This window comes from Eurytemora carolleeae, unplaced genomic scaffold (assembly GCF_000591075.1).
Source record: "Eurytemora carolleeae unplaced genomic scaffold, Eaff_2.0 scaffold50, whole genome shotgun sequence".
In the NCBI taxonomy this organism is placed as follows: domain Eukaryota; kingdom Metazoa; phylum Arthropoda; class Copepoda; order Calanoida; family Temoridae; genus Eurytemora; species Eurytemora carolleeae.
This window is the reverse complement of record NW_019396217.1, coordinates 489,635-513,142: the sequence shown is the minus strand read 5'-3', so window position 1 is coordinate 513,142 and position 23,508 is coordinate 489,635. Positions and strand designations below refer to the sequence as shown.

The 23,508-nt window shown below is 29.9% G+C and overlaps 1 protein-coding gene across 4 annotated transcripts in view; it reads left to right on the top strand.

Moving 5' to 3' along the window:
* The window catches only part of LOC111698420 (small G protein signaling modulator 2), a 59,956-nt gene extending 38,310 nt beyond the window's left edge, over positions 1 to 21,646 (top strand). Inside the window, exons 19-43 of one of the 4 annotated variants that reach the window (XM_023468756.1) lie at positions 868 to 952; positions 2,669 to 2,740; positions 3,621 to 3,643; positions 3,883 to 3,934; positions 4,160 to 4,259; positions 5,387 to 5,507; positions 5,855 to 5,890; positions 6,436 to 6,510; positions 6,974 to 7,075; positions 7,375 to 7,633; positions 8,649 to 8,716; positions 9,153 to 9,212; positions 9,754 to 9,797; positions 10,723 to 10,806; positions 11,134 to 11,235; positions 11,711 to 11,825; positions 12,240 to 12,318; positions 13,137 to 13,201; positions 13,955 to 14,051; positions 16,853 to 16,947; positions 17,636 to 17,696; positions 18,894 to 18,967; positions 19,043 to 19,120; positions 20,056 to 20,130; positions 20,430 to 21,646. In XM_023468756.1, the coding sequence (XP_023324524.1) occupies positions 868 to 952; positions 2,669 to 2,740; positions 3,621 to 3,643; positions 3,883 to 3,934; positions 4,160 to 4,259; positions 5,387 to 5,507; positions 5,855 to 5,890; positions 6,436 to 6,510; positions 6,974 to 7,075; positions 7,375 to 7,633; positions 8,649 to 8,716; positions 9,153 to 9,212; positions 9,754 to 9,797; positions 10,723 to 10,806; positions 11,134 to 11,235; positions 11,711 to 11,825; positions 12,240 to 12,318; positions 13,137 to 13,201; positions 13,955 to 14,051; positions 16,853 to 16,947; positions 17,636 to 17,696; positions 18,894 to 18,967; positions 19,043 to 19,120; positions 20,056 to 20,130; positions 20,430 to 20,559 (2,152 nt within the window). In that variant the 3' untranslated portion in view covers positions 20,560 to 21,646. Of the gene's footprint in view, positions 1 to 867; positions 953 to 2,668; positions 2,741 to 3,620; positions 3,644 to 3,882; positions 3,935 to 4,159; positions 4,260 to 5,386; positions 5,508 to 5,854; positions 5,891 to 6,435; positions 6,511 to 6,973; positions 7,076 to 7,374; positions 7,641 to 8,648; positions 8,717 to 9,152; positions 9,213 to 9,753; positions 9,798 to 10,722; positions 10,807 to 11,133; positions 11,236 to 11,710; positions 11,826 to 12,239; positions 12,319 to 12,443; positions 12,522 to 13,136; positions 13,202 to 13,954; positions 14,052 to 16,852; positions 16,948 to 17,635; positions 17,697 to 18,725; positions 18,807 to 18,893; positions 18,968 to 19,042; positions 19,121 to 20,055; positions 20,131 to 20,429 lie in introns of those variants that run through there. The other 3 variants (XM_023468755.1, XM_023468757.1, XM_023468758.1) reach the window with 3 other exon arrangements.
* The last annotated feature ends 1,862 nt before the right edge of the window (positions 21,647 to 23,508 follow it).

Genomic DNA, 23,508 nt, shown 5'->3' with positions numbered 1-23,508 from the left:
TGTTGGGTTTAAGATTGAGCCTTAAATTTGGGTCCAAGGAATTAGGACTCGAACTGAGCCTTTAAATCGCGGGCTCACTTTTAATACATTTTCATTACATATGCGTAATTTGTTCTCAGCTTAAATAATCTATTTCAAATTTGTAAATAAGTTTTCCATTACTTTTTTGATACTCCTATATTTATATATATATTTGTAAAGAAATGCTATTACTTATTCTTTATATATATAATGTACTTAATAATCCCTGAGTACTTTCAGTATTATATCAATACTTTTACTTTTACATTTCTTTCCCATCTTTGTGATATATTTGCGCATTTTAGATCTAATATCCTGTATTTTGGATCTAATATCCTGTATTTTAGATCTTATATCCTGTATTTTAGATCTAATATACTGTATTTTAGATCTAATATCCTGTATTTTAGATCTAATATCCTGTATTTTAGATCTTATATCCTGTATTTTAGATCTAATATCCTGTATTTTCTCTTAAATGGATTTTAAATGTAACTTAAAGTTAACCTTTACAAAACCCGCGTTCAATCTTTCAGATCATTTATAGAAAATCAAGTTTAATGATAAAAATAAAAACGAAGATACTTCCATCATTGATGCTTTCATTAATGTTTAAATGGAGTTGTGATTAATAAATGTATTATATAACTAAAGAAAAAGAAAGCATGCATGCAAGGAACCCTGAATGCAAGAAAACGTAACAAATAAATTCCGCACAATCGTCTCTGAAGTCTCATCCTTTGTGGGTAACCCTGTACTTGTGTTCAATCATTTTTAAGTGGTCTTAAAAATTTTGAAATTGCGGAGCTATTTATCTATTTTCTATCTATGTTGTTTTTGCTGTAGCTCGGATGATGGGTTGACTGCGCATGACAGTTTGCATAAAACGAAGAGTTTAGACTGGCTGGCTAATTTCTTCCATATCAGTAAGGTAGGTTCAAAGTAGGAATCGTACAAAGAGAATAAAATTGGAAGACGACTTTAGACTCAAGTTATTATTCTTAATAGTCCATTGAACATGAAACACAAGGATTGTGCAGAGTACACAGACCCATTTAATTTATTGCTTCAGGGTACAATTACCATGTGGATATCAAATAAAGATTAAATTAATCCGCAGATTAAAAAGATCGAGTTCAAGCAGCATTGATCTCGATATCCACAATACAATAGTTTCATGCTTTAAATATTTACACTTACTTATAGCTGCACTCAAAGTTAGTCAAAACTTGCCTTACACTACACAAAACTTGCTTTACACTACACAAAACTTGCCTTACGCTACACAAAACTTGCCTTACACTACACAAAACTTGCTTTACACTACACAAAACTTGCTTTACACTACACAAAACTTGCCTTGCCTTACCCTACAAAAAACTTGCCTTACTCTAGACAAAACTTGCCTTACACTACACAAAACTTGCCTTACTCTAGACAAAACTTGCCTTACACTACACAAAACTTGCCTTACACTACATAAAACTTGCTTTACACTACACAAAACTTGCTTTACACTACACAAAACTTGCCTTACGCTACACAAAACTTGCCTTACAATACACAAAACTTGCCTTAAACTACACAAAAATTGCCTTACACTACACAAAACTTGCCTTACCCTACAAAAAACTTGCCTTACACTACACAAAACTTGCCTTCAACTACACAAAACTTGCCTTACACTACACAAAACTTGCCTTCACTACACAAAACTTGCCTTATCCTACAAAAAACTTGCCATACACTACACAAAACTTGCCTTACACTACACAAAACTTGCCTTACGCTACACAAAACTTGCCTTACTCTACACAAAACTTGCCTTACACTACACAAAACTTGCCTTACGCTAAACAAAACTTGCCTTACACTACACAAAACTTGCCTTACACTACACAAAACTTGCCTAAAACTACAAAAAACTTGCTTTACACTACACAAAACTTGCCTTACACTACACAAAACTTGCCTTACGCTACACAAAACTTGCCTTACACTACAAAAAACTTGCCTTACACTACATAAAACTTGCCTTACACTACACAAAACTTGCTTTACACTACACAAAACTTGCCTTACACTACGGAAAAATATTTGAAACTTAATCGGGTTTGAATGTTTAAGTGCCTTGAATATGTATTTAATGAAATTAACTGTATTTAATTTCCACCTAAAATCCTCTGAAATTCATAACTAATAATATTTACATGCTGACAAATAGAAAACTTAAAACGTGTACATTACAAATAGAAAAAAGTATTATTTTTGGAAGGAATAAACCATTTTTAAAAAGAAAAGAGGATTTTTAAATTTTTTTGACTAACTAGGCTTTAGGGCGCTTCGCGCCCTTCTCTCCTGTTTTAATTGTGAACATTTTCTCTTTGTATACATTGTGATACAAAACCCAAAAAAAAGTTTGCGGATTTTATAAGATATATTTTGTGAATTTTCAAACTTAATGAAAATCAAATTTAGTTTGAGGCAAATTTTTGAAATTTTGATCAAACCTTTCTTGGGTAAACCCCCACACAAAATTTGGGCCTGATCGGTTTAGCCGTTTTGACGTTAATTGGATACAAACAGACATACAGATAAACAGACAAGCACGTATATATATAGATTAAAATTGGTTTTATTTGTTTAGAAAATGCAGAGCTTGCCGGCACATACTTATATGCTTGAATCTGAGGTTGAAACAGAAAATAATGAATACAAGGAAAACATTCTCAACTTTTTTATCATTCTCATTCAATATTTTTAATAACCTAATTTCTATTTTTTCAAATTAAATTTTCCGAGCATATGGCTATTCTTTTCAATTAAAATTGATGACCTAACACTTTTTGAAATTCATACTTTTTGTATTTGTCATTTATCTACCCTCCAGGCTCCAGGTAGTTAATTTCCAGCTTGGTGACAGTTATTTGAAAATGTTATGTTTACGCCAATGATAAATACAATATAATAGTTTTTAAAGGGAGTGTTTGCGATATTTCATCATGTTTTTTACTGACACAGAAATCAATACATGTTTCTCTTTTTTATTAAACATAATTAAAAAGCTAGATTAATTTTTAAAATTTTTAATTTTTTTTGTTAACTTTTTTCATTATTTTAATTAAAATATTGGATAACACATTTCCGCTTTCTAAGAACTAATCATCTAGTTTGTTAAAGTGTAGATAGAAAACTCCATTTATCTTACATATACACATTTGTGGTTAAATTTTTTTTTTTCACTTTAATAATAACTAGCGTTGTCCAGGTTTATATTATAATTCATAGTCCCAGTTACTCCTGCCTTTTTTTGTCCACGCTTGATTATAAAATTATGGATATGAACGATGAACATGGTGCAGTTTTTAGATTTTTTTTGTCTATGGGTTTCAGCAAATATTTCAGACAATTTGGTCAAGTCGTTTGGCAAGTCACACTGAATAAATATTAAACCCATAGATATATTCTCATTTACATAAGGTTGAAATAGTTTTAGGATAAAATGCTAACTTTGATTTAAATAATTCTATAAAATTGTTTTATAAAATATATCCTAGCTATTTATTTAAGTTGAAAATTAAAGAATGATTTTTTATTAGATATCGCCTGATGATTACACTAGGAAATAATCTTGTCAACTAACAATTTGTATTACTTTATTTAAAGCTCGTCAAAAATACTCATTTTTTTTTTATAAATCCTATTCTTAATCCTAATAATTGATATCATAAAGTTATAACTGGTTTTCTCGAGGATATAGATTCATTTTTCATTCCTTAAGTTTTTCTACTTTTTACGAAGTAACATGGTTTGGATGAAAAACTGTTCAAACTTTCATTTTGATAGCAAGAATTAATTAAGATATCTTTCGGAAAGCTCTCAGAGTACTCCTAGTCCCAGCACCCCTATCAAGGAAAAAATTGTACAATGTACACTGTACAATTCTTATTCATGGATTTTCAATGTCAACAAAGATTTAACAAAATTATTAATTTATTTAAGTCCAGTTCAGTACCATGAACAATCCTTTTTGTCATACTTTCAATTTTAGATAATTTAAATAATAATGATTTTAATAATTTTGAACAAATAAACTTATCCTTGAACTCCAATTGTACAATTCCGCGTTAAAATCCAGGGACTTTGCCGCACAATGAAAAATCAGCTGATTTCGCGGGCTTTCTATGGCTGGTTAGCGCACTGTCGCCACATGAAAACTGTCAGAACCCATCTTTCAGGTAACTATATAGAATCAAATGCGTCTTCAAGGGGGGGAGGGTGGGTGGTGAATGTTAATTTCGTATTGAAAGGCGAAAATGATTTGTATAACGCCCGTGTTAAATAGCATAGATTTAAGGTAAAAATATTTGTTTTTGATGAACTTTGTTGGGTTCAAGTGGTTTATAGAATGGAGTAAATAATAATGTCAAGTTGGCACTTTTATTTTCCTCAAGGGAAGAAAACTTTCCTCTTTTATAATATTTTAACAGCTATACTTTCATTCATAATAATGTAAGTGTAAAAAGAGTTAAATAACTAAATGACCAAAACTGTTAATTTGATGGATATGCAATTGAATGCCATATATCCTTGGTTATCCTTGTGGATGGGCAGGGGTGTAACATTGTTGTTACAACTCTCTAAGTGCTAAAAGTAAGATCACACAAACGAACACATTTGCATTTAATTCTAGCATTTGAAACGAGTTCATAGGTCAGTTAAAAAAAGGAAATTTAAAACTGACCTGAACATTTTTTTGAAAAAATATTGATGAATATTCTTTATAACAGTATATTACGGATATTGTTTTCTGCTTGAAACTTGATGGTCACTATCTAATTAAGTTTTTATTAAATACATTTAATAATAGTGATTATCTATGTAGTTTTCTAAAAAGTTATTTCAATAGATACTCTACTAAATAATTATCTAAATGTGCAATTAAATTTTCCAAATATTAATTGTTTAACTTTCTGCTAAATCCAACATTTTGAAATTTTCTGAATTTCTATCTATTTAAAAATCTAAATTATATAACATTTATCATGAATCAAATAAAATCACTTTAAAATAAAGAAAATTACACTTATCCATACCTTCTCTTATTACGTATTAAAGAGATATTGAGAAGAACAATCATAAATTTGCTTTTCTTCTACATGTGAAAAAATCAAAACTACCTTCTCCAGCCTTCGGTTCTTTATTGTGTAATCTAACTATACAATTATTAATTAAACTATCCTTCTAAAATCTATCAATCTTACCAATAATATAAAATAAATACTTACAGCTCAATCAAATAAAAGCATTTAATTTTGTATTGTAACTATCCAACTATCCATTAATCTAATCTTCTAATGTTAAGGTCTAGTATTACCTGGGTTTGATCCCAGTGAGTCTGAATCTGACGGGTTGACCGTAGAAGCGTGGACTGGTTTCAAGCTACAGGGTTTAGGGTCAACTCACATTCAAAATAAAATTTACAGGTCGATTGCTTAAATACATGATTTACAAAGAAATGATAGCCCCCATTAGGCAGGGTGATTTGATATGGAGGCCCCGACAGTTAAAAGAGTTTCAGATAATTGCAAAGGATTTTTAAAGAGTTCCAAAGAATTTAATAAAGTTTAAAGAGTTTCAAAATGTTCCAGAGAGGTTCAAAAAGTTCCGGAGAGTTTCAGTGAGTTACATAGGGTTTCACAAAGCTATAGAGAGTTACAAAGAGTTTTAAAGAGTTTAAAAAAGTCTTAGAGGAAATTTTTACATTAATGTAGTAACCGTCTGAAAAAAGTTTCTGTTTTATGAATGGTCTAATAAAATATATGATTTTTAGACTGATCTACAATGGTGGGATGGAACATGAGTTGAGGTATTATAGTTTATATAGTTTATATTTAGGTCTAGATTAAATTCATTCAATCAATCAATTAATTAATCAATAATCTGGATTGTATGTAATTGGAAAATAAATATTTGTTCTCTAAACCATTGGAAATGTTTTCCCTCTCGATACTGGTGGTTGTGGGGGGAGGGGAGGGGGGTAAAAAAGGAAAAAAAGCAATATGAAAAATAGGTGAAAATCTCGGATATTGAGGAAATGCTTATGAAACATTCTGACATTTTTATATGAAGCATTTTTCCCATTCTCCTCATATTTCGAATATTTCATGATAAATAAAAGCTAACTTTTTTTTATTTTTACCACTTTTGTTCTAGAATTTATTACCATACTAATAGTAGGCTTGCAGGGTTCAATTCTTTATTCTTATTAGAAAAAGTGAATTCGAAGTGCCGAAAATTACTAAATGAAATTGATAATAAGATTGATTTTGATGTACTTTAGTTTTTCATATTACATTTTATGAACACACATCTACCCAATTTGTCAAAAAAACATGTTGGGTAATATTTTAGAAAAGAGGTTTGGCCATATCTGTTGGGTCATCTGAACTGGAACTTTACAAGTCAACAAGTTCACATTAAAGACGGGTAATTCATTTTCTGTCCCATAGTTAATATTGGAGTAACCTTTTAACCTCTTTTTTGTTTTGTTTTACCAGCTGATTTTAAGTTATAATTTTACAAAAGAACCAAATGTAAAGAAGAAATTAAATAGATTTAAAAAAAATAGCTTTTTTCATTCTAACAATATGGGAGTTTTTTCTAAAACAAAAAATGGATTTCATCAGAACAATATTGAAATTATATGTTAACTAATAAGATAGCTTTCTTGGGATTAAATTGAAAGTTCTATCTTTCAAAATTAGGGAACTCGTGATACAGTTCGCTGGTTTAAACCACTGAAATTCTTTGTTAATACTTTATTCTGCACTAAATTAATTCTGAGAAACCTTTACAAAAAACATCATCATTACTTTCCTGAAGAGAGAAAAATAATCTCTTTTTTTAAGCAGAAACTATTCAGTTTTATTTTCATTTTCTGTACTTTCAGAGCAATTCAATCTGAATACGAGAGAAAAATCTCTGAGTGGGGTGCGCTGGAAGCCATTGTTCTTCAGCAGGATAGGGAGATAAATGCCGCAAATATTGCTAGGTCGTATAAATCAATTAATCGATCAATCATTTTTTTTATAAATAACAGAGTGTTGACTTTTAAAGATATTACTATAAATGATGATGTTTATATTCTAACAGTATTATTTTGTAGAGTAAATGGACAATTGAAAGAAAGATCTGACAGTACTTCAAGTTATGGAATGCCAAATAATGATGTTTATATTCTAACAGTATTATTTTGTAGAGTAAATGGACAATTGAAAGAAAGATCTGACAGTACTTCAAGTTATGGAATGCCAAATAATGTTTATATATTCTAACAGTATTATTTTGTAGAGTAAATGGACAACTGAAAGAAAGATCGGACAGTACTTCAAGTTATGGAATGCCAAATAATGTTTATATTTTAACAGTATTATTTTGTAGAGTAAATGGACAACTGAAAGAAAGATCGGACAGTACTTCAAGTTATGGAATGCCAAATGATGTTTATATTTTAACAGTATTATTTTGTAGAGTAAATGGACAATTGAAAGAAAGATCTGACAGTACTTCAAGTTATGGAATGCCAAATGATGTTTTTGAATCTGTTGATGCACATGGTAAATATAAAGTTTCAAATTTTAAAAACGTTCTTATTTTTATATTTTGTAAAGGTTACCCACATAGGATAATAACTTAAACCAAGTTTTAGTGATAGCAAACAATTATTTAGGAGACATTGGTCGGCGTTTGTATCATTACAATGAAAACGACTTTTCCAGCCAAATTTTTGATTTTACAAGTTTACAAGTAAACAAAGAGAAGTTTTTAATTAAAAGCTTCTCTTTGTCGCGTTTTTTATTCATCCACGCTGTTTGAGAGCTCGGTAGAAATCAATAAATGAAATCGAGATTCGAGATTCGGCTTTATTATTTTGATTTATACGACTACTGTTAATAAGTTTAACACTTGTCTCTTAAGCCTAATATTTTTTGGATCACCCAGTATCTTTGAGAAAATGATGATGTAGCTCTTTAAAATTATAAGATTTGATAATATCTTAGATCCATCTCAACCACCTGGATATCATGGAACTCTCTGAAACTCCTGATTTCCTAGATGTATCTGAAACTCTTGATATCCTATATCTATCTGAAACTCTTGGTATCCTAGATCTATCTGAAACTCCTGATATCCTAGATCTATTTGAAACTCCTGATATCCTATATATATCTGAAACTCCTGATATCTTAGATATATTTGAAACTTTTCGTATCCTAGATCTATCTGAAACTCCTGATATCCTATATCTATCTGAAACTTCTGAAATCCTAGATCTATCTGAAATCCTTGTATCCTAGGTCTATTTGAAACTCCTAATATCCTAGATCTTTTTGAAACTCCTCATATCCTAGATCTATCTGAAAGTCCTGATATCCTAGATCTATCTTTAACTCCTGATATCCTATATCTATCTGAAAGTCCTGATATCCTAGATCGATCTGAAACTCCTGATGTCCTAGATCTATCTGAAACTCTTTATATCCTAGATCTATCTGAAACTCTTTATATCCTAGATCTATCTGAAACTACTGATATTCTATATATATCTGAAACTTTATATCCTAGATCTATCTGAAACGCCTGATCGGCCATCAACAATTACTGAAGTTACAGAACAATCTTCAACTTCCAGGTTAAAGAATTTTCTAGAAGAATTTTCTAGAAATCTTTTCTAAAAGTCCTTCAAGGAACACAATTTATCCGACTACTAACATGGATACGTACAGTACATTAATCTTTTACTGTATCTTACATAATATTATCTGATGAAGCTGAAGTACACATGCAAAAAATTTTGTTTTAAATGATGTTTGTATGTAAAAAATAGTTTTAAATCAATGAATATTATTATTAAAATAAGCTTTTTGATTCATTAATAACTATCCCTATATCAGGTGTAGTTTAATACGTTGTTATATACCTAAATCACGATGTTATATACCTAATAAAATTGGTTTCTTTTAGATCATTCTAGACTTTTTTCTTCTACAAAGATCATTCTAAAGTTTTTTCTTCTAGATTATCATAGACTTATTTCTTCTAGATCATAATAGACTTATTTCTTCTAGATCACGTGTGTCCGAGGATTCTGAAAACTCTGGACCTAGATCTCACACGGAAAATAAAAGGTTTTTATCACTAGCTGAAGTGCCCGGCGTTGCCCGTGCCATTTAAAAAAATTGAATTAAAAAAAATGAAAAGAGAAATAATAAATATTTTTTCCCCTTTTCAGATTTTATAAGATGACATGTTATTTCTTTAATGGATATCATGTTTTCAATTATATCATATTTTTTTTTATCTTTTGGTTGAGCAGGGTCTAATGTTTATTATATTCTAGCATGCAATGATGCAAGGTCCTAATGTGAAACATATTCCAGCAGGGTCGTTCCTAATGTGAAACATATTCTTGCAGGGTCGGTCCTAATGTGAAATATATTCCTGCAGGGTCGGTCCTAATGTGAAATATATTCCAGCAGGGTCGGTCCTAATGTGAAATGTATTCCAGCAGGGTCGGTCCTAATGTGAAATATATTCCAGCAGGGTCGGTCCTAATGTGAAATATATTCCAGCAGGGCCGGTCCTAATGTGAAATATATTCCAGCAGGGTCGGTCCTAATGTGAAATATATTCCAGCATGACTGGCATTAATATTTTATTTAAACCTAGAGCTGGAAAACGGGATCCTATTCTAGTATCAGCATCAGATGAGGGTAAAATTATATTTTAATTATCGGATAAGTATTAACAAAAGCTAAATAAATAAAAGTAAAAAGTAAAAAATACTTTTAATTAAATACAATCTTGATGTAAACTTCTGATATCGTTTAAAAAGACTTCAGAAAATCTTTAAAACATACAGGGTGTCCCAAAAAACATGGGAATTCAGTGACGAATTTGATATCGTCTTTGTTATGAATTAGCATTGTAATACCTAATTTCAAAAGCCATAATATTATTATGTCTGCTAGAGCTTATTTTATGAAAAGGGTAAAAGACTGTAAAGATGTGTCTATCATGTCTCCACAAGATGAACAGTGAAGACGGACAAGTTTACTCTGTTTGTATACTGCAATTTTCTTGTTTTACTAAGTACAACCGTATGCAGTCAAAACATAAACAAACAAATGTGAACATAGCAGACGAAACTCTTACATATTACAGCTTTCTCAGTAGGTATCACTATACTAAATCAAAGAATTAGTTAAAAAGACGATATCGAATTCGTCACTGAATTCCCATGTTTTTGGGACACCCTGTATATTTTTTGGCGTTCGAAGTTTTATTTTTAATATAAGGGAAATTTTGATGTGCAGAAAATTAAAATAAATAAAAATTAAAGATTAAAAATGCATTATTTAGTTTTCAAAATAACATAATTTTTTTTTGCAAATTTTACTAAGAAAACAACAAACTATTTACAAATGTTTTTCATCTAACAGATTTTTTCCAAAATAAAGTCTTCAAATCATAAACAAAGTAACACAAATTTAGCCTTTCTTACAGATTTTTAGTTGTTTTAAAACTCTTCAACTGATTCAAGGGTTTCTCACTATAAACATATTTTTTTACACGACATTTTCCTATTTAAAAAATGGAATTCTTAATTATAAATATTTAAAAAATACATCTGTCTAGGTATAGAAGACTTAAACGATGAAGATGAAACATATTCTATTGAGAACAAGTATGATGGAGATGGATTCGATGGATATCGTTTAGGTAAATTCAGCAAAATCTACCAAAAATATAAGTGTACACAAACAGGAAAATTCCAGGAACGTCTCCCCCCAGGGTCCTTGTTGGTATAAATGCATCAGATATAAATAAGTTTATAGAATCAGGAAGACGACGTTAAAATAATAATTAATTATATTTGATGTTGTTGCAAAGCAAATTGTTTTATTAGTAATTTTTAAATCCCTTATTAAATGAATTTGGCCTTCTTAAATCGCACAATTCCTGTACCTCATGTTCATTGGATTTTTTATAGTCAAAACTTAACTTTTCTGTTTCTCGAAAAAAAAACAAAGATATTTTTTGATTTAGGTAATCCGCGAAAATTGAGCCGAGCTAATCATGATCAAGGATTCGGTTTCAAGATTACTACTCCTAGTATTGACAGCGGAAATCCGGATTCTACTCCTCCAGGTAAATAAACAAACAAAAACCGGTTTTCATCCATATTTAAAATCTTAGCAATTTGAATAGTTTTTTAAATGTAAGTTTAAGGAAGGGAGTATTTTACTATTACTTTTACATGATTTTATTATGATAACGTGAAATAAAACTATTTTAAAACAAGTTTATACAATTCTTGTTCAATCATAAAACGGCATAATGTAGGATATACATATAGAATTTACCAAACAAGACTGAGACTTCCAAGACAACTGTTTAGACAAATATTGAGAAATTGTGAAAATTTTATAATTAGAGATATTTCTAAATTCCCAAACGACGGTTTGAAATTACTCCAAAGTTAAAATGTAATTAAATCAGAAAAGTTTTTTTCCTCGATAGTTTTTCACTCTGTAGTCTCAAATCACTTTTATCTTTATTGTCTCAAAATAGAGTTAGTAATTTGTGAAAATTTTGAATGTAATCCATGTTTTATTTGATGTAGAGGGTAAACTAGAAGCTAGGCTGATCTCCAGAAGTGAGAGTGATGAACACAGTGTGTGTGGTTCTGAGATCCAGGAGATTACAAGAAACATCATGAATCTCAGCTGTGATTTCAGGTTTTGTACACAAGGTTATTCACAAAGAATAAGACTTAAAAACTACTGAAGACGACGGACCAAGATGTGCACGCGCTTACGTAAAAATCGAGCAGTGTTTCGCCCATTACTCCCTTTTAAACTCAAGCAGCTAAAAACAAGCACTTTTCATATCTAGAATGTATGTGCTCTTAGGTTTTTAAGAGTAAAAATAAAAAAATTGAGCTTTCTGTAAGACACTTCCCCCTTTCTGTACAGAGTACGCCCCTTGAGAGCTCTTAATACACCTACTTCATTATAAATATAATATTATATTATCTCATTTATCTTTAGATTATTAGAAGAATTTAGAAGTAAGTACTTTCATGAAACAATATCTTTTCTTGGAAATTATTTTTATTAATATTTGTCCAAATAAATGAGTATTATGTTTAGGGATGATTTGTTGGCGGCCCCCTCCCCAGTATCCCTCTGCCCCTCCCCAGCCAGCTCAGAGGGTGGAACCTATACAATGGTAAAATATAGAAAAATATATTAATTGAATAAAATATCATCTCTTAGAGAAAAGATATTTAGGAGATATTAGAGAAGTTTGGTTTGAATCTATACTTCTCATTGTGTTCATATTTCTCTGTTTAGGAGATATTGGAGAAGTTTGGTTTGAATCTATACGTCTCATTGTATTCATATTTCTCTGTTTAGGAGATATTGGAGAAGTTTGGTTTGAATCTATACTTCTCATTGTATTCATATTTCTCTGTTTAGGAGATATTGGAGAAGTTTGGTTTGAATCTATACTTCTCATTGTATTCATATTTCTCTGTTTAAGAGATATTGGAGAAGTTTGGTTTGAATCTATACTTCTCATTGCATGCATATTTCTCTGTTTAGGAGATATTGGAGAAGTTTGGTTTGAATCTATACTTCTCATTGTGTTCATATTTCTCTGTTTAGGAGATATTGGAGAAGTTTGGTTTAAATCTATACTTCTCATTGTATTCATATTTCACTGTTTAGGAGATATTGGAGAAGTTTGGTTTAAATCTATACTTCTCATTGTATTCATATTTCTCTGTTAAGGAGATATTGGAGGGGTTAAGTTTGAATCTATACTTCTCATTGTATTCATATTTCTCTGTTTAGGAGATATTGGAGAAGTTTGGTTTGAATCTATACTTCTCTTTGTATTTATATTTCTCTGTTTAGGAGATATTGGAGAAGTTTGGTTTGAATCTATACTTCTCATTGTATTTATATTTCTCTGTTTAGGAGATATTGGAGAAGTTTGGTTTGAATCTATACTTCTCATTGTATTCATATTTCTCTGTTTAGGAGATATTGGAGAAGTTTGGTTTGAATCTGCACAGAATAGAAAAGGATGTTGCAAGATGTGACAGGAACAAATTATATATCATTTATTTTTAACTTTTCTTTAATCCTATTTTAAACTTTAAAACCCGCATCTGACACTTTTCTAATATGTTTCAGCCTTTCAACTTAAACTTCACTCTTCTCTTTCAAAATTTTAATTTAATTTTATGTTGAGGCTCTGTAGCCATTTGCTGTACTCGGCACCACTTGTCAGTTCTAGCTGCATCACATTACCTTAATAATAAGATTTAGAGGGACAGTAAACATATTTTCAAATAACTGTTTATTTTTAAAAAAGCGGTACGTCCGATTCACAGCAGTACCCTTTAAATGTTTTGTCTTATCAAGTATGAATTAGACATTTATGTTTTTATTCATGAAAACTATTTAATTTCATTTGCCGTTTCTCTACAGAAGTGACTTGCACATTTCTAGTTTCATAAACAATGAAGAAATTATATGAATTTAAGACTTTTCAAATTATAAATTCGCATAGTTATCAGATCAAGGTTTCAAGGGTGCATGCGCCTCTTTAATGAAGGGCATATTAAAATTCCAAATACAGTCCCTTTAAAAGAAAGGTTGTGATCTCGTAGATATATGCGAATAAAAAGGCAAGAAACCAAATGATCCCTAGAGAAGACCAATCTTAAGTAGAGCGTTAATACCATTTCCTCTGATTGATCAATCTCTTTTATCGTTTTTTTTTGTTCTGGTAAACTGGCATTCTAGTTCTTTTGATAAAAAAGTAAACCTTGAGAGATATTATTGTTCTCCAGGAACCTTGAATACTTCAGCCAACCAATCAACCTGGAGAAACTTAGAAATGTGATTACTACATACGTCTGGGAAAACCTTGAAGACGGTTATATGCAGGTAGATATTCATTCATTCATTCTTTCAATTATTTATTCATTCATCCTTTCATTCATTTATTAATTTTTCATTCATTATGAATAAATGTTTGACTCATTATTCATCAATTCATGTATTCATTTGTAAATACATTTATTCTTAAATTTGTTTATTTATTTATCTAAAATTTGTTTTTTATGTTTTCTGCTCCATTTCTTTCTTCTAAATATCCGGTTTCTTAAAAAGTTTTTAAAAGTTTTTTATTTGTAGAAAACAATTGTTCAGGAATTGCAAATGTCTAAAATAATGACTGATTGTCTGTATTTTCTCCAGAAAAGAGAATCCTGCAGAATAAATAAAATCTCCTCTCTCACATGTTTTCTCTTTTATGTAATGCCAAGGAGTATAGAATATAAGGGAGAGGAAATCGACCCGGCCCGCCCTATCATACAAATCCCTCGTACATGTATTCAGTATTGTAAACAGGGACAAATCAGGCTGAATAACGCAAACAAATACATTTTTTTGGGATGCAAAAATATTAGCAATACGAGTGTATTCTTTTATAATATAATAAATTGGTTTTATCTAATATGGTATAGTACACAACCACATTTGAAAAATTAAAAGACGGCCTATTAAAACTTTTAAAAGCATGTATATTGTAAAATCATATGGTGGGACGGCCGGGTCAATTCATTCTCCCTTATATGCGTTATGCTTATTCAGACTATTCATTTTTATTGTAGAGGTCGTGGTTTTTTGATTGTTTAGTTAGATTTTTTAAAAATATCTTTTATTAAGATTAAATATTTGCTGTTAATTTTCAAATTTTAAATTAAATAAAATTTCTGTTTGTAAAATATATAATTTGTGAAATTAAAACTAAATTGTCCCGCGGACAGTGTGCATATGTAGGAAGATTAACAAAATGCCCGTTTTATATTAAATGAAAAATTTTAATTTATCAATTATTTACCCGTATCCTAGACCTTTCTGTATTTTTGAAAAAAATATGTTTATTGTTTTAAGTTTTACGTATTTACTTGTTTTTTTAGTTTAAACCTCAAACAAACATAAATGAGTGAAAATCCCAGTAAACAAAACAAAAACACAATATGCTTCACTACAAACTTTCGAATAGTCCTATTCATTCATCTTGTAATACCTACTCATTCCTATTCATTAATCTTGTAATACCTACTCATACCTATTCATTCATCTTGTAATACCTATTCATTCCTTTTTATTCATCTTGTAATACCTATTCATTCCTTCTTTTCATTCATCTTATTATGCTTATTGATTCTTTAATTAATCCTTTTTATTCATCTTGTAATACCTATTCATTCCTTTTCATTCATCTTATTCTACTTATTCATTCCTTTAATTAATCCTTTTTATTCATCTTGTAATACATATTCAATCCTTTTCATTAATCTTATTCTACTTATTCATTCCTTTAATTAATACTTTTTATTCAGCTTGTAATTCCTATTCATTCCTTTTTATTCATCTGATTCTACTTATTTATTCTTTTATATTCATCTTGTAATACTTATTCATTCCTTTTTATTCATCTTGTAATAACTATTCATTCCTTTTTATTCATCTTGTAATACATATTCATTCCTATTCATTCATCTTGTAATACCTATTCATTCCTTTTTATTCATCTTGTAATACTTGTTCATTCCTTTTTATTCATCTTGTAATACCTATTCATTCCTTTTTATTCATCTTATTATGCTTATTGATTCCTTTAATTAATCCTTTTTATTCATCTTGAAATACTTATTCATTCCTTTTATTCATCTTGTAATACCTATTCATTCCTTTTTATTCATCTTGTAATACCTATTCATTCCTTTTTATTCATCTTGTAATACCTATTCATTCCTTTTTATTCATCTTATTATGCTTATTGATTCCTTTACTTAATCCTTTTTATTCATCTTGAAATACTTATTCATTCCTTTTTATTCATCTTATTATGCTTATTGATTCATCTTGTAATACCTATTCATTCCTTTTTATTCATCTTGTAATACTTGTTCATTCCTTTTTATTCATCTTGTAATACCTATTCATTCATCTTATTCTATTCTACTTATTCATTCCTTTAATTAATCCTTTTTATTCATCTTGTATTTCCTATTCATTCCTTTTTATTCATCTTTTAATACTTGTTCATTCCTTTTTATTCATCTTGTAATACCTTCATATTAATTTCTTTAATCAGTTCTATTCATAAATCTATTCATTTATATCAGCATACCTTTTTATCCCTTTAATCAGGACTGAAACATAAATAATTAGCTCCTGTTTTCACTTTGGACCAGTCCTATTCATTCTTAAAATCTGTATTCATTTATCTTCGTTTTCTATTCATTCCTTCAAATGTACATATTCATTCCTTCAATTATACATATTCATTCTTCAAAACCTTTTTATTCACTTCCATCAGTCTTAAGACTTTTTTTTATCCACTTCTTTAATTCAAATTAATGCAATTCACCTCTATTTAAGGTCTACGCTACAGTTGGTTAAGTGTGGGGCGGGGCTTTCCCCTGAACGTCCCCCCCCCGGGCAAATATAGCTAGCTCCTTTAATTCTATTTTCAAATGAGGATTCATCCCCCCCCCCGGCCCCGGCAGTTTCATTTAAAATACATTTAAAAAAAATATTTGAATAATTTCAGAGGGTGATTTTTTACCCAAAATATTTTTTTCTCTGGAAAATTTTCATGCATGCCTCATTCTAGGTTTTTTTCTAAAACTAAAAAAATTACAAACTAGGAACTGATTTTACGAACTGTTTAGGGAATGTGCGACCTTGTCGCTCCTCTTCTTGTCGTTATTGACGACGAAGCGATCGTGTACTCCTGCTTTACCACTCTTATGAAGAGGATGATCAAGTAAGTCATTTGTTATCAATCAATCAATCGATCATCCTTATGTACAGGGTTACTCACAAATGATGAGACTTCAGAGACGATTGTACGGAATTTGTTTAGTCCGTTTTCTTACACGCCCCCGACCCTTTCGTAAAAGTAAATTCAACCAAAAGTCTGACCCCGTCAACCTTGTTGCACTGATTAGTCCTATTGAGTGTCTGCTTTATTTAACCAATGTCCGGGCGATACAGTACAAACTGGGACCGGAAAGGTTGACCCGGCTCGGAAATTCAAGTGAACTACGGCTGCCCGTGCTTGCATTTAGGTTTCCTTGTAAGCCAAAACTGACTTTTTTCTGTGCTTAATCACCTAGTAAACAATTAAAATACTCAATTAAATGCAGAAACTAAAACTCTAGCTTTAAATCGTCATATTTTTAGAGTTTTGGGTCGTCATTGCAGTCTCATCCTTTGTGGGTCACCCTGTATACTGCAAACACTAAAAACATCCCATTTCTTATAACTATAAAATCTCTATTCTAAAACCTGATGTTGTAAACTAGATATATTTGTGAAAATTTAAATATTTAAATGTATTCGCCATCATGCAGGCTGCAAAAATATTAAGATTATAAAATAGTGGCTCGAGAGTTGAGTTCTTTTAATTTTTAGTATATTAAGTTACATTATTTTTAAACCTCTGTTTTTAGAAATTTTCCAACAGGAGAAGCCATGGATTCAAATTTTGGAAATATGAGAGCTCTGATGCAGGTTTTTATTAGATATTTTTATAATCATAAATTCATTCCATTAAATACGTTTGAAAAAATGAAAAAGAAGAACTTTAATTTGTTGAAATATTAAGTTCGTGAGAATCACAGTGTAATAAGATAAATACTAATCTATTCTGATATCGATATGTAACAATAAAAAAACCGTTCGAAAAATATTTAATTTTCGTTCTTATTAATCTTAAAACAAATAATTCATGTAATTTCGAACTAGTTGTACAGTATTTAGAAAGAAAGGTAGCGAACTATAATCGGTAAACAATCCTATTGACTGAAATCAAAGGAACTGAGTTTTTGCCACAAATTATGATTTTACAATCGCTATTTCTTTTCAACCTGATGGTGTAAACCTTTGATATTTCAAACTATCGTTATTTGATCTAAAATGATTCATAGTTTGAAATATCTAAGTTCTACAACATTCAAATGTAAAGATATAGGGATAAGAAAATCAGAGTTTGTGACAAAAACTCAATTCCTTTAAAAGATTTTTAAAGTTATTTTTCAACCTTGACAAAATTTTTCACAGAAGATATTTGTTAAAATTTTGTTCTCTGAACTAAATCCTGAATCCTAATCCGATTATCCCAACAAAATAATTGATTCATTGAAATACATTATCTAGGACTTTAATATTTAAGTATTGTACCGACTTTTACATGCAGTACAGTACACCAAATGAATCACCCCGGGTTCTTGAATGTGAAATATAATTACGATGAAAGGAAACAAGCTGATTTAATTCTATTGTATTTTGCGAAGGAAGTTATTTGAGGTGAAATATCGTCTTAAAATTTTATTTCTAGGTTCTGGATCAGAGCCTACATGATACTATTCTAGGTTCTGGATCAGAGCCTATATGATACTATTCTAGGTTCTGGATCAGAGCCTATATGATACTATTCTAGGTTCTGGATCAGAGCCTATATAATACTATTCTAGGTTCTGGATCAGATTCTATATGATACTATTCTAGGTTTGGATCAGAGCCTATATGATACTATTCTAGGTTCTGGATCAGAGTCTATATGATACTATTCTAGGTTCTGGATCAGAGCCTATGTGATACTATTCTAGGTTCTGGATCAGAGTCCATATGATACTATTCTAGGTTCTGGATCAGAGCCTATGATACTATTCTAGGTTCTGGATCAGAGTCCATATGATACTATTCTAGGTTCTGGATCAGAGTCTATATGATACTATTCAACAAAATGGCGATTTTTCACACTTCTACTTCTGCTACAGATGGTAATCGTTTCTATAAATATTCTATAAATAAAAAATAATTTTCGTTCTTTTGATTTTAATTATATCTGATTTTAGGTTTCTTCTTGACTTTAAACGAGAGTTTGAATATTCTTCCGTTTATTTGGTTTGGGAAACTATCTGGGCAGCCGCTAGGTAAACCGGTTTTTTTACATGTTCATATTTATTTGGTTTGGGAAACTATCTGGACAGCCGCTAGGTAAACCGGTTTTTTTACATGTTCATATTTATTTGGTTTGGAAACATATCTGGGCAGCCGCTAGGTAAACCGTTTTTTTACATGTTCATATTTATTTGGTTTGGGAAACTATCTGGGCAACCGCTTGGTAAACTGTTTTTTTACATGTTTATATTTATTTACCTGTAGCTGTATACTGTTTTTTGTTTGTTTGTTTAATGTATTTTTAAATGTCTGTTTCCTGTATACTGTTATATTTTTGTTGTTAGTTGTAATTTTACATAACACTTCCCTTTTGCTGTTTTTTTGTTTGTTTGTTTTATTGTTACATGTATATTTCAATATTTGTACTTTTTTGTTTATTTCTTGTTTTATTGTAAATGTTTACTTTTACTGTTTTTGTTGTTGTTGTATTTTTACGTATACTGTTTATGTTGTTGTTGTATTATTACATATAATGTTTCTGTTGTTGTTGTATTTTTACATATACTGTTTCTGTTGTTGTTGTATTTTTACGGTTCTATTGCCTTTATACTGTTTTTTTTTGGTTTGCTTGTTTGTTCGGTTCTTACGGTTCTATTTTCCTTCATACCGTTTTTCTTTTGCGTGCCTGAGTGTGGAAACGGGTGTGTGTTAATGTACATTGTTTGAATATTAATGGATTTTAAAAACCACTTGTCTTTACAAATTATTTTTTTTAGTTCTTCTTGGTTGTTTTCTTGTACCAAACAGAGATACTGATATTTAAAAAAACAACTTAAAATCTTTAAATTACATTCTTTGATATGTTTTGTTAATATCTTTATTCAAAACAATATTTCGCATCATAAATCGTGTTTATTGTTTATGTTTATGTACTCTCTTTGTTTGTGTTGATTTAATATTTGTTTAGAGTTTCAACTGAGCATTTCTATTTGTTCATTGCCCTGGGACTAGTAGAGACCTACAGGGATATTATTCTTGACAGGTAAATAAAATAAATTTATACAGAAATTACTCTTGCTTTTAGTCCCCCCCCCATTCCTTGAAATTCTAAAGAACTTTCAAACTGATTAAGCGTATGTTGATCAGGGGGCGGAAACGTCATGTGTGTGTGTCTGTACCAAACGTGTGTGTGTAAGGTTTACCGAACTTGTCTGCAATGCAGTGCGACTGGCTTTCTCATTCCAGACCAGCGCCTTTTCCTTTATTCCTATTCCCTGATGTTGATGGGAACAGAATTGCGGCGATTTAAAATATTTATTTAATCAGATAATAATTTTGCAGAAATATGGATTTCACAGATATAATCAAGTTCTTCAATGAAATGGCTGAACGACATCAAACAGATCTGGTTCTGGCGGAATCCAAACAATTACTAAACTCTTTACGTAACCTTGTACATGATACAGATTAAAGTGCAGTACAGTACAGTAGTGTTGTTTACTGTTGCACACATATTTTACAGCTTTTACATTTCTCCAACACAAAACGTAAACAAAGAATGTACAACTCTCATACCTTTGGTTTACAAGTCTACTGCACATTCTGGGTGGAATATAAACAACACTCAGCACTGAGTTTGTTTATTTTCCTTAAAGCAACTCAATTGTTATTTTTTTGTTAACAAAGATTTAAAGAGTTTAATGTTTCTCTCGTATATCTTTTTAAAACTGCAGTACACAGTACATAAGTTTATTAAAGGAGGGAGGGGCGGCTGCGCAGTGCACACAGTCACACAGCCACCACTCCCTCCACGATGATTACTGGACTGGTGTAGCCCAAGATATCGTTATGAAGCCCAGTATCGGAAACCCAGTTTCTTGAATGGGGTACGGCCATTTTGTCAATACTATTCTTTTGTTAAAAAATATAACATCTTTTATATTCTCTTAAAGAGTTTATATTTCTTAAAATTGAAATCTACACAAAGGTACAGACTCCGTTACGGAAACTCGGAATTTTTGTTCAATACTTTAAGATTTTCGACTCGGAGCTGAAACCCTTTTATTTGTCCTTTTGCTAACATGACGTGACCGACTGTGTCTGTCCGAAGTACGTTGAAACACGACCTCTCTCGCCGAAAGCAAATGGAAAGCCTATTAAAATTAGATTATGTGCTGAAATATACTTTTGGTGACATCTAGCTGACAAACATTGTAGAGTACGGAGACATACAAAGTACGTCTAAGTTAGTTTAAGACAATTCGGGCTCTGGGGCACAATGCAAATACGTATTTCTTGACTATTATGTTTCTAATGAATGCAGTATCAACCTTTAATAAGATAAACGATATACTTTGCAAATAGTTTGGATCAGATATCATATTAGTGGTGGAATCTATGGAGAAATGTAATATTTTTTATTAGAGAAATAATTGGGAATCTTTCTTTATAACTATTTTTGCACTGTAGTGCACTGCACTATACTGTTTTTTAAATTGAAAAATTTAAACAAAATCATGTACTGTATTTTCCCATAAAGGAACTGAGTCTTTGCCACAAACTCAAATATTCGTATCCCTATATCTTGGCAACCCAATGTCGTAGACCTTAGATATTTCAAACTATTAATTCTGTTAGATCAAATAATCTAAGTTTGAAATATGAAAGGGTTAAACCCACTGGTTGCAGAGATATAGAAATTAGAAAATTTGAGGTTGTGGCAAAAACTCAATTCCTTTGGTTATAATTCTTCATAAAATATCAAAATAAGTGTCTAAATGTCCGAGAAAAAATAAAATATTTTTAAACTATTTTTTTATAATACTTGGAATGTTAATTTAAGAACAGTTTTAAAAGTGTAAATATCCTCAATAAAAATTTGTTTTAAGAGCAAATTAAAAATATTAAAGATTAATGTTTTGTAAGAAGATGTTTTTTTATAATTTGCAACTATGGGTTTATCAACCTAGAGCCAATATATTTGCTTTCAATTTCTTCATAATCTTATATTATTAATTTATTTATAATCTTATATTTTCAATTTATATCTATAATCTTATATTTTCCATATATCTTTTATCTTATATTTTCCATATATCTTTTGTCTTATATTTTTGCAAAAAGAACTTGCATCAATATAAAACACTGCGAGATCAAATTGTTTAATGATAAATTTTTTCTTTTGATTTTAAAAAAAAAACACCAATATTTTCTTAGTTTAAAATATCAACTTCGAAACAGTTGAACCAATTTTATGGTGTTTTCAGTTTGGTTGCGATAGACGATAATTCCTGTGAGTTAGAAAGACTATATCAATCAGTTTAAATAAAAACTTCATATCATTAAATTCATTAAGTTAAAATTTAAATTCGCACAGAAAGGTCTAGAAGAATTTCAGTCGTTCAATCATGTTGTATTAATGTAAATTTATGTAATTTTATGTAAATTTATGTAAATTTATGTAAATTTATGTAAATTGTGTTTTGATATTTTTTGTTGTAAATATTAATCAATTTAGAGCTGTATATATGAATTATAAGTGTATATTTATATATATTTTTAAACTGAAACCTACTTAAACCTAATCCCTTTCCTCTTGTAATTTACTTGTTACCTTAATCCTGTCTCTAATCTCTTATCAACGTTTTTCACCAAAAAAACAAGTTTGGGTTAATTTTATATACAAACATAACAATTTTATTTTATATTAAATCCTTTTAAAGTTTCTATTTTGTATGACACATTTAATCATAATTGTAATGTTGTTAATATTTATGATAATTTATTAAAACGAAAATAGCCAAATTTTTGACGAAAAATGTGATTATTGTTTTGTTGATTTATTACAAAGTATATTTTAACAAATATTTATTTATTCAAGAGTTGGTCTTGTATTTTTGTATTTTGTTGCATAACTTGCGTTTTCAATGGTAAATGATTCAAATAAACTATTAAAATATTCCTTCAGAAGTATTTAAAACAGAGTCTATACGGTGGGGGGGGGGGGCTATTAGGCACAGCCCTCTAATCATTAAATTCTATGGTTTCCAAGACCCCAATGTTTTTTATTATAACTTCTATATTTGAAGAGCTATTGAGAAGAATAAAATTGTTTTGAATTGCTAATATGTAACCTAATTCGCTTTTATCATACTTGTGCGTAAAATCCAAACTAGAGGAGCAACAAGGATGCAAAGGTATACCGATAATATTAATTAATATTACCTGCTCCTCCTGGTTAGTTTGCAGTGTGTTTGAACTTTAACATATTCCTAGCTAAATCCTATGGTGACCCAAGCTCTTTGGTGCCTATAGATGTAAATAGCCCTAAAATCAAAATTGGGGTTATATGTTATTTTTTTCCGTACGTCTTCAAAAATTATAGAAAACAAATACAAATATTCAATTCTCAAAAAAGAAC